Genomic DNA, 11,153 nt, shown 5'->3' with positions numbered 1-11,153 from the left:
GGGACTCAGATGTGTTTTCACCACCCACAGCTGCCCCACTAAATTCCAAGTCTCAGCAATTCCCCCTCCTAAGCTTCCCTGCCCTTCCTGGTCATCTGTAGTTCTGTGTCCACTGTCTAATCTTTCCTACCAGACGCTGCTCTCAGGAAAGGCTCTCAAACTGGTTTGCCCTTGGTATAAGCAACTAAGAGAAGATGACCAGTAGCAAATGCACTTTGGCAGATTCACAGAGCTTTATCTTTTAATGGTTTCAATTTTGCACCTTTCTCTTTGTCACAGAATAGAACTGATAGACCAGAAGGTGTTGCAGAGAATAGAAAGTGACCGGCCTGCCATTGACTGAGTGAGGCTGCAGAGTGCTCCACCCTGAAGACCGGCAGGCAAAATGGGTTTTAATGCACTGGATCAGGGACTTAGAGCCTGGTGCCCTATTATTATCCTTGAGTGTTACATGACAAGGCTAACTACTGTTGAGTTGTCTAAAACAGGCTTTATAAAAATCCATAAAGGAACTTTACATGGGAGAACTGTGGGGAGTGAAGAACCAGACTTTGGCTTAGAGGCCACTCTGGGCATTGGCTACACACAGCAGAGGAGACCTAGGTACTGGTGGGCTTCCTACCACTCCTGAATTTGCAACAAATATGTGGACCACACCGATCCACCCAGGCCTGCCTTACTTTTAGTTATTTCCTGGCGTTCCCTTTGCCAAATAAACCTTTCCTATGTAAGCACTGGGTCCAATTGTTCATTCCTACTGCAGGCAGAAACAATCCTGCTGTGATGGCCCTGAAAATTCTCCCCATCACTACACAAATGGAAGGAAATACTAAATTGAACCATGGAATATAATACCTTAGATTGACGAAATAATGGCTTGTTTTGCTTTAGTGTATTTTTTAAAATGTGTCCTTTGAATTTAGTATGAAAAGAAGGGCAGAAAGCTCCACAGATGATGTACTGGAGTGCAACTCACCACAGGGAGTTGGATCACAGAAGCACAATACCAACCGAAAGCAGGACCAGAAACTCATTGTTTCACGGTGAAGGTATTTGTCAATAGAGCGTGCCTTCCAAGGAGTCCCCTGATAAAATGGGAGGTCACCTGCAAATGCAGTTTATGTATGCGCGCTTGGAACAATCTCAGACCAAACTCCTAGTTGAAATAAAATGTAAGTAACACTCTGTACCGGCAAAGGTGATAGGAAATAAGCTTTCTGAATTCTCCCAAGATACAGCCAGGCAACTTGATTTTACCTAGATGTTGAATTATCTCATTCTGGTTTTGAATAACTGTTTACAACTTTCAGAGGGTACACAATAACCTGGTCAAATATAATTTCTCATAAGCTAGAAACATTTTTAAGTATCTTTATAATTTTGCATGATTATAAAAATATGAATACATGAAAAATTGAAAGCAAAAATAAAATCAAAAGCTCTAGTGTACATGATATATTTGACAATATATAATATATTCATGAATAGTAGATGGAGAATATATTTAACAATATTCAGCAATAATGCCTGTTATGTACTAAACATTATTCTCAGCCTTTGGGATATATCAATGAACAAAACCAACAAAGCTTTTACCTTCATGGGGTTTCTATTTTAGCAATAGAAGACAGATGGTGAGTAATACAAAAGAATACATAAGTCATATGGTAGAAGGTATTAGGTTGATGGGATGGGGGAAAGAGCAGCTTTAGAGAGGTAAAGAATACCAAGGGTGCTGGGGCTCACTGCCAGGTAACATCTGAATGATGGCCTTAAAGATGTGACCTATGTGATATTGGGGGAAGAGTATTTCAGCTGAGGAAGTGGCCAGTGCAAAGGCCCTGAGGTGAGGGGATGTTCCAGAAATGGGAGACCAGTGTGACTGGCATAAGACGAGGGAGGGAGGGCTGGGGGTGGACAGAAGGGTGCCAGATGAAGCATTGTACATCCCTGCAAGAATTGTGAGTTTGGGTTTTACCAACAATTGTAAGTTTATGTCACAGCCAACTGGAGTGAGGTTCTCCCCTGGAGAAGGAAGTGGCCATTGGCCAGAATCTGAGGGTGAGAGAGACCTGCAGCCAGCAAGAAAAAGGGTGCCTCATTTTACAACTGGGAGGAACTTGCTTCTGCCAACAACCTGAATGAGTCTTGAAAAGAATACCAAGATCCAAACGAGAATCTTCTCTGGCCAACACCTTGACTTCAGCATTATGAGACCTTGAGTAGAGAACCCTGCCATGCCATGCCCAGGCCTCTGACCCACAGAAACTATGAGATATTATATAGGTGTTTTCTTAAGCTGCTGAGTTTCTGGTGATATGTTAAGCAGCAAGACAATTAATACACATGGTATTCCTGTTAATATCTTCAGAAACACGCTTGGATACCTCCTTCCAAGGAGCAAATGACTGCAAAACCACAAAACCAATTACTGTAACAACCCATGACTGTGTTTTTTGTGTGACTATAAGTAAATATGATCAGTAATATTAGTAGGTCTTTTCTGTCTTAAATCCTTATTTTTTTAAAGACCAATTCATGGGCTTCAATGTCTTATGTATTTTTTCAAGGATCATGAAATGTAACAGAATAAACAGTGATTTTTGTTAAGGTTGCAGAGTTTAAAGCTCAGAAACTTGGTTCTGGCTCTGTGACTATCTTATATAACCACTCTGTCATAATTTTCCACTCATAACCAACAAGTTTGGCCTCAAACCCTGTACATATCAAGCCCAGCAGGTGCCACTTTTGAAAGTCAACCCAAACAGGCTTTCAGGAGGCGAGTCTTCACCATAGCTTATCTGCTCTGCTCACCACAAGGAGGAGACTCCATTAAATATTTAAGACAATCACAAAGAGAACACCCAGCAGGGGAACAACTATGATTACTTGCCCCATGGCCTCTCCGCAGGCATCTGACAGCATCTGGGATGGGGTGTACATCACATTAAAGGCATCTCTTTGTGGCCTCTCTCTAAAGGAAGCCCAACAGTTCCAAAACTGAGATTTCAAAATAAGGATAATTCTCTTGCTGTGTATCTTAGGCCAGAGCTTCTGAGAACTTCTAAGAAGTTATTACAAGGTAGGAAAGACACAGAAATTAGAAATCTAGTTTACTGACCTTCTTTAACTAAAGCACTTAAAGCTAAGCTTGATAGAGTGAATTATTTCTTATTAACAGAAAATAGCCACTGGTGTCATGAATCCCCAAACTAGCAAGCTTTGCATGTTATTCCAAATTGGAGAAGAAATTTCCAAATGCACACAAGTGAAGGTATTGGGTCAGCACCAGCAGTCTGTGATCTGAAGAAGCCACAAGATGGTCCACTGGGCAAGTCATTCATAAGATCCAGCTGAGCAACTTCATTCATGAAATGGGAGCACCTCCCTGACCTTCGGACGCCAACCAGGAATACCGATTTGGGCTTAACTTGAGCAAAAACTAAACAATTATATTAAGCCACAGAGATCTTGGAGTTTAACTGTTGTCTTAACTGATATAAGAATTTGAAATGTAGACACCAGGGTTTTGTTTGAAATATACAAATGCAACCAGCTTTTAGTGAAAGGTTTCAGGAATTGGTGGGTGACTTGGGCTTGGGCAGTACGTCTCCTGAAATGTGATCATCTCCAACGTGCCTAGATGACCTAGTCCCTGAATGTCTGGCCACTCTTGTGGAAAGCCAGGTCTACATCCTGCTGGCTCCTGTAAGGGAGGAACAGGTAATCACCCCTGCACGGTTTATGAAGTATTTATGTAGGACTATTAAGTAGTATGCCCAAGACTCCTCAGCTTGTGAGCAAAGCAGACAGGACCAAAAGGTAGATACTCTGGCCCTAACTTCACGTGCCTGTGTGGAGAGAGGAGACAAGGTAGTAGTGAGTGTTGCCAGGTAGCCCCTCAGCAGCTGGTGGTCCCACCAAGAGGCCACTCAGGGAAAGAACATTGAATTAGGAACTGGAAGGTGCAGAGACTGTGCCCTGCCTTGCAGAAGCTATGTGGCCTTTGGCAAACCACTTTCGCTCTCCAAGTTTCGATTTCCTTGCCCATAAGTTAAAGGAATCTCTAACATTTTATCAGCTGAAAGGTGATGTATCTATAGCATAAAATTCTAGCATAGGGCCAATCTATTCTGGGGCATTCTGTCCCATGGTGTGACATATTCTGATGAATGAGGGTCCTTATTGGGGCTCAGCAAAGAGAATTCAGGCGGCCAGAATTGTCCACTGAGCCACTGAGAAATTTAGGATAGATACTAGTACTCAGGATAACTGAATTTCTGGCAAATGTATAATCATTGTTTAGACTTAGGCTGAGAAAATCTGTGGGAAAAGTAGGAAATGCTTTGAAAACCTTTCCCCACGTTACATCTCTGCAAGTTGTCATTCTTGTTAGCCTACCTCAAACTACTGAGGAAAGTCAGCGCAGAGAACAAAATAGTTTTCCATGGAGACAGCAATTAGCAATTAATCCTTCTAAGATTCTATCATTGACAACTAACTACAGAGTTATGACTACTGGGAAAAATACAGACTCATGTTTGAGACCCAAGAAGAAAGGACTCGAACCTTTGCAAGAAAGACAACACAATTCTAAAAAGGACTCTCTGTCTCTACGAGGAGTTTAGTGGGGTGAAAGGATGAAGCAATTTCATTGTGTGATGGTTTTTTTTTGTCTTGAGGAAAATATTTAATACGCTAATGAAAAAGTAGTGCCTGAAATTGTTGTCTTTATTTTATGATCCACCTCATCTTATATCAGGCGTGTGGGCAGAAGGTTCCAGCCTCCTAGTCTCTTTCTTGGGAGAGCCCTGTGGCTCAGTCTGAGTCTGTTACATTCATTATTAACACAAACAGTTGCCAACTGTCCCTGAGGCAAAATATGCTTGAGGCCAGAAGAACCCTAAATAGATAAACAGTTTTGCTTATCCCGGTGTGATACATAACACACACACACTCACACGCACACACATACACAATCTGTAGGACATAGCGACTTTCCAAATTTTTCTTTCAGCATGAGAGGGGAAACATAAGGTCTCTTTGAATTTCAAAGAGAACTTGTTAAAATTAGGGTCCGATGCATCTTCAGATGTGCATTTAAAATCCAGTATTAGCTGGATGGCAGATAGAAAGCATTTGTGTGAAAGGTGGGGAAATAATGATGGTCTATGTTTTATTATAAGGGAAGAAATGACTTCATGAAATAGTCCCTGCTTCACCTATCACACTTTGCTGGCTTCAGACATCATTGCTTCTAACTTTAGATCACGGCATGCCATTTTTATGCCTGATCCTTCAGAAATAACTGCTGCCTGTTTGCTTGAGAGTCTACATTGTTTGTTTTTATAGATCAGCAGGGTGGCCTGTCTTAAGACCGGACTATATGTGGAGGAAAATGTAACATGGCTGTATCACTAATCGGAAAGGGATGTGGTAAGGATCTGCCTGTAGATACAAGGATATGATATATTCGAGCTCACTAAATTACATTAGCAAGAAGAATTCTTGACATGTTAATCGTGTTTACGAAATGTACTGCTTTTCATTAGAAAAGAAGGACAATGATTGGACATTAATTTTTCATTCTTTGGTAAAGGTAAAGAGGCTTATAGTTATGATCCAACATGTCATTCCAGGTACAGACTCTAGAAAAACTCTTATTAGACTTGAGCACTTAGAGACATGTATAAGAACGTCCTTGCAGTTATATATGTAATAGTAAAATACTGGATCCAAATGTCCATTAACACAACAGTGGATAAACAAAGTGAGGCTTCCTCATACGGTGGAATATTTTGCAGCAATGAAAATGAATGAATAATGACAAGCTTATACAACCCAATAATATTCTATTGAGAGAAAAAAAGTAAGCCAGAGAAGGATACATATAGTATTATTCAATTTATGTGATGTTCAAAGGCTTGCAAAATGTATTTGGCAGAGATTCCAACATATTCAGCGAAACTATATAGAAAAGGAAAGGAAATAAAGGGGAGGAAATAAAAGAGGTGAGATTAGTGAAGATCATTACAAAGATTCAGAAGTAATGATCATGTTCTTTCTCTTAAACTTGCTGGTGTGAACCTATGTATACACTGTATTATGTTCTTTATACCTTTGCACACACACACACACACACACACAGAAGAACCTCTGAAGTTAACCACCCAAGGGACTATAGCAAATAGGTCATCACATGGAGGTGGTCAACATAAGGAACGAGGCCTCCTGTACTGATACATACATGTGGTGTATGTCCAGTCTACGAAAAGTAGGTCCATTTAAGGAGGTGGTCAATATATAGAGGTGCTCAACTATGGGGGGGGGGTTGTGTGTGTATGGTATATACATATATGTATATATAAATATTTGTTTGTTTTCTTTCGCTTTTTTGAGACAGTGTCTCTATCTAGCACCCAGGTTGAAGTGCAATAGCATCATTATAGCTCAATGCACCTCAAACTCCTAGGCTTAAGCAATCCTCCTGCCTCAGTCTCCTAAGTAGCTGGGACCTATAGGTATGACCTCCCATGCCCAGCTCATCTTTCTATTTTTAGTAGAGACAGGATCTCGCTTTTGCGCAGGCTGGTCTTGCACTCTTGACTGAGTAAACCTCTGGTCCCAGCCTCCCAAAGTGCTAACATTACAGACATGAGCCACTGTGCCCAGCCCCTTTACATGTATTTTATGAACCAATTTTTGAAAAGCAATGGTATACTTTGTTGATTATTTCCCCCGGAATCTGATTCTCTTTATAGTCCAAAGCTAAGAGCAGAATAATAGCAACTCATACCAAATGTAGCACCCTAATCTGGAGTATGAAATGATTATCGTCCCCTGACGTCTAATCAAATGAGCTGCCTTTATAACAATCGATTTTTCTGGGCGGTGCCTGTGGCTCAGTGAGTAGGGCGCCGACCCCATATACTGAGGGTGGTGGGTTCAAACCCAGTCCTGGCCAAACTGCTACAAAACAAATAGCCAGGTGTTGTGGCAGGCACCTATAGCCCAGCTACTCAGAAGGCTGAATCAAGAGAATCGCCTAAGCCCAGGAGTTGGAGGTTGCTGTGAGCTGTGTGACACTGCCATGGCACTCTACTGAGGGTGATAAAGTGAGACTCTGTCTCTGCAAAAAAAAAAAAAAACAATCGATTTTTCTGCATAGCAAAGCCTTTCTGTTTGTTCAGTTATGACTGTTAAAGCAATCTGACACCATTTCTTAGTACAATTATGTATGTAGAACTCATTTCTTCAGTATTCTCTCTTTAAAATCAAGGAGAGAGAAACATAGCAAAAGGCAAAACTTCACAAAATCAGTTCTAACTAAGTCACAACACTAAAGTATGTAAATGTTGACATCTGCAAGTCATTTTCACTGCATCAGTCACAGAACCAAGCCGGTTCTTTCTTACAAGATTACTCCAGAACTCTGGGCTGTGTACTTCCCTAAGGACAGTAACTCAGAGCTCAGGTTTAATGTATCAGAACTGAAGAGAGCCAGAGGGGGTCAGCACTAATGCAGCTAAGCGAGCCTTTGGATAGGACCCAATTCAGAACCTCAGGTTTGCACAGAAGGATTTCCAAGCAGCATCAAAACTCTTGGAGGAATAGAAATGCATAGAAAATGTACCCTGGGGGGAGAGAATTCCAGGCGACTACAGAGAGGTGCTGAGTTTGGGGAATTTAAGGTTGCCCGTCAGAGATCTGCAAAGGTGATCTGACTAAAGTTAAAAATCAGACTTGGATCTCAGCCTCCCTGCCATTACTGTGTCTCTGCCACAGACAAGGGAGACAGCACAGGGCAGGATTAAGAGTAAGTCTGGGAGGGTGAGATAGTAGGACTGAATTCTTGTCCATCTCCAGAGCCACAGACTGGCTCTCAGTCTCTGTAAGATAGGGATGATGACCCAGGGCTGCAGGGATTAAATGTTCAGTTATTAGAACAAACCTGTCCTCTGTTTTGTAGTCAGTGTGATTTCTAAAGTACAACACCTGCCTCTCCTCTCTCATTTGAAACTCAATCACTGGTTTTCCACTGCTTAGGATAAATACTCTAACTTATTCTCTTTTTCATTTCAAGTTATTACCAGGGCACAAATGTTTTTGGTGACATGGATCACTTTAGTAATGCTTGAGTCACAGCTATCAGTATGCCCATAACCCAATTCATGTTCATCGCACCCGTTAGGTAGGTCTTGGCTCCTCCCCCACCTGTTTGGTTTCCACTGTTTTACATTCCTCTGTGCACATGTGTGCTCCTCAGTTAGTTCCAGTGTAGTAGCCAGTACATGCGGTGTTTATTTTTCCAGTTTTGTGATACTTCACTTAGGCTAATGATCCCCAGTCCCATCCAAATTGCTGCAAGAGGCTTTAAGTCATCCTTTTTTATGGCTGAGTAGTACCCCATAGCATACATATACCACTTTTGTTAATCTACTTACAAAATGATGGGCACTTGGCTTGATTCACATCTTTGCAATTGTCAATTGTGATGCAATAAGCATTTGTGTGAAGGCATCTTTTTGATGAAAAGTCTTCTCTTCCTTTGGGTACATACTCAGTATTGAGATTGCTAGATTGAATGCTAGGTGTACCTTAGGTTTTTTTGAGGAATCTCCCTACCTTTTTCTGTAGAGTTATAGTAATTTGCAATCCCCCGAACAGCGTGTGAGCATGTGTGAGCACTCCTTTTTCTCTGCATCCACACCAACATCTGTTGTTTTGGACTTTTTAACAAAAGCCATTCTAGCAGGCTAAGGTAATATTCTAACTTCTCAATGCAGCTTTCAATGTCTCTTGATGGTCTGGCCCCTGCTTCCCTCTCCAGCCTCATTGACTATGGCCGTTCAGCCCCATTAGACTAAGTTCAGCTCCCCAACTCCCCTGCTTGCTCAGATGGCCTGCGTCACACATCTCCCCACCCATCCTCACCAGAAAGCTCCTGCTGCTTTTCAGTGCTCAGCTGGGTGGTCTGAAACATGAAACTTCTCAGTTTTTGAATATGTATTAAATATGTATATATGTCTGTATATCAGTTTATGTAAATTTATCTGTATGGCATTCTGTACCACTTTAGAATGTACACTTTCAAATTGTTTTCTATATTCTGCCTATTAGCACACTGTGTGCAGATAATTAACATTAAACACCACCACCAACCAATTTACTGTTTCTTGGGAGCAATTTGTAAAAATATGGTAGTTGTTCTGGCATCTTCTGGGAAATAGTTTTGTTATATACACATTTTAGTTATTGACTATTTCACACTTCAATGTAAAATGAACCCACTCATAAAACAGCATCTGACTGAGGACCGCCATTTTGCCACAAGTAAGAGTAGCTTCTTGGAAGTTTTTCTATCAGTCAACAGTAGGCAGTTCTAAAAATCAGACCACAGGGGAAGGAAACAAAAGACTGGTCAGCAAAGTCGGGGACTGCTGTCAATCTGTACGATGTCCCTTTTCTGCTTCAAAAAGCAGACCACGTAAGTTTGACGATGGAACCCCGCAACGGCAAGCACAGGGCTCCTCTCACCTCGGCATCAAAGCGCGGATCCTGGTAAGCATCGCTGATGTTCACGGGAAGGCCTGTGGAAGCAACCAGCTCGGCAATGCTGTTATTTATCAGCCAGTCAGAGTAGGAAGACTTCTCCACACTTTCTTTGAAACTTTCAGAGCCAAGACAGGGAGTAAGAAAAGAGAGAAACATAAGTTGGCTTGGAAACAAGCATAACCTATGCTAATAGCAGGGTTATCTATCCTCATTAAGAAGAGGTAAGTGACATTACTCACGACAGTAACAATAGTAACTACTATCAGTAGTTACTTTAAAATCACTTATCCACGATCATGTACAATAAACAAACCCTGGGTAGATACCACAGACTCTCTGTGAACCAGGGAACAGCTCTAAGTTATATTTAGGCTCCAAAGCAGCAGACATAAAGCTCATAATCAGGTAGTGATCAAAACTGACAGCAGGGCATCCACGCTGGAGCCTAATAACATCCCACCAGCCTCCCGAGCCCACCTCCCTTCACTAAACAGACTAAAAGTTTTGGCAGCAGGAAAAATGAAACCTCAAAATGGAGAAAAATCAGAAAATAAATTGAGAATTTGTAAAATTCCAAGGGTAGCAAAAAAGCATGTCTAGACTATGTGTAATCATAGTATTTATTTTAAAACCTATTTTAACATCTTAGTATCTATTTTTGTCATTTCGGAGTCTGTTTTTTTAACAAAAGCACATTTCCTGCTTACAAAACAGCACTTAAAAGCCTGTTTTACTACTACTGACTCTTAACAGTAATTTAAATAACATCTATATTTGATTGGAACAAGAAGTTTTATGCCAGATGATTTTGTGAATGTTCCCTTTTATCACAGCATTTACAGAAATGCTGCAAGATTGAGTAAGCTTCCCTGCTCCCTCTCCCCTTCCCATCTTTTCTTTCACAGGGGCGTAATGAGCACTTGTATGAATTGTGGAGACACAAAATTGTGTGTAGTTCAACAGCATTAGCAAGAAAAAGTTTCACAGAGGATATCTGATTGGTGGCTTGGAAAACGGTGACCGAAATTATGTGAACGAATATGAACATCCTAGGGCAATATCTTTCGAACTATAGTCTAGTCTGTAGAATGAGTGTACTACAGCCATAATAACTGTTGACTTTTTGGTATGAAAGAAAACCCTAAGTACTGTACATGGTCCTTGTTACACAACAATGTGCCTGTGTGGAGTTTATGCCATACTGAGAATGCCAGAAACTGAACACTGGATGCGTGAATGAATGGGTGGGAAGCACACAGGGTATCTACCCTCATTAATATAGCTTGTCTATAATGACTGCTGCTCTGTGTCAGATAAATCCAGCATATATTTGTAATGTTATTCATTTCTTATTGGACAGTAAACATTAATAGTACATAAACTTATTCTCTATGGATCTCTGGGTAAAAAATGAAACTTTTAATACAAATCTGAGTCTTGCATTTCTTAGATGGTGCCTAAATCAGAAAAGGAAAAAGACAGAGTACTTCAAAGAGAAGATGAAGCTTTATTTTCTAAAACAAAAGAATAGGCTCGGCGCCTGTGGCTCAAGCAGCTAAGGTGCCAGCCACATACACCTAAGGTGGCGGGTTCGAATC

At 41.0% G+C, this 11,153-nt stretch overlaps 1 protein-coding gene across 1 annotated transcript in view; it reads right to left on the bottom strand.

Moving 5' to 3' along the window:
• PDE11A (phosphodiesterase 11A) overlaps positions 1 to 11,153 on the bottom strand; it is a 393,899-nt gene that overhangs the window by 180,395 nt on the left and 202,351 nt on the right. The window contains exon 6 of the mRNA XM_012806178.2: positions 9,538 to 9,670. Within this exon, the coding sequence (XP_012661632.1) occupies positions 9,538 to 9,670 (133 nt within the window). The remainder of the gene's footprint in view (positions 1 to 9,537; positions 9,671 to 11,153) is intronic.

This window comes from Otolemur garnettii, unplaced genomic scaffold (genome assembly GCF_000181295.1).
Source record: "Otolemur garnettii isolate 467f Iridium unplaced genomic scaffold, OtoGar3 scaffold00048, whole genome shotgun sequence".
Taxonomy (NCBI): Eukaryota; Metazoa; Chordata; class Mammalia; order Primates; family Galagidae; genus Otolemur; species Otolemur garnettii.
This window is presented reverse-complemented; position numbering and strand designations above follow the sequence as displayed.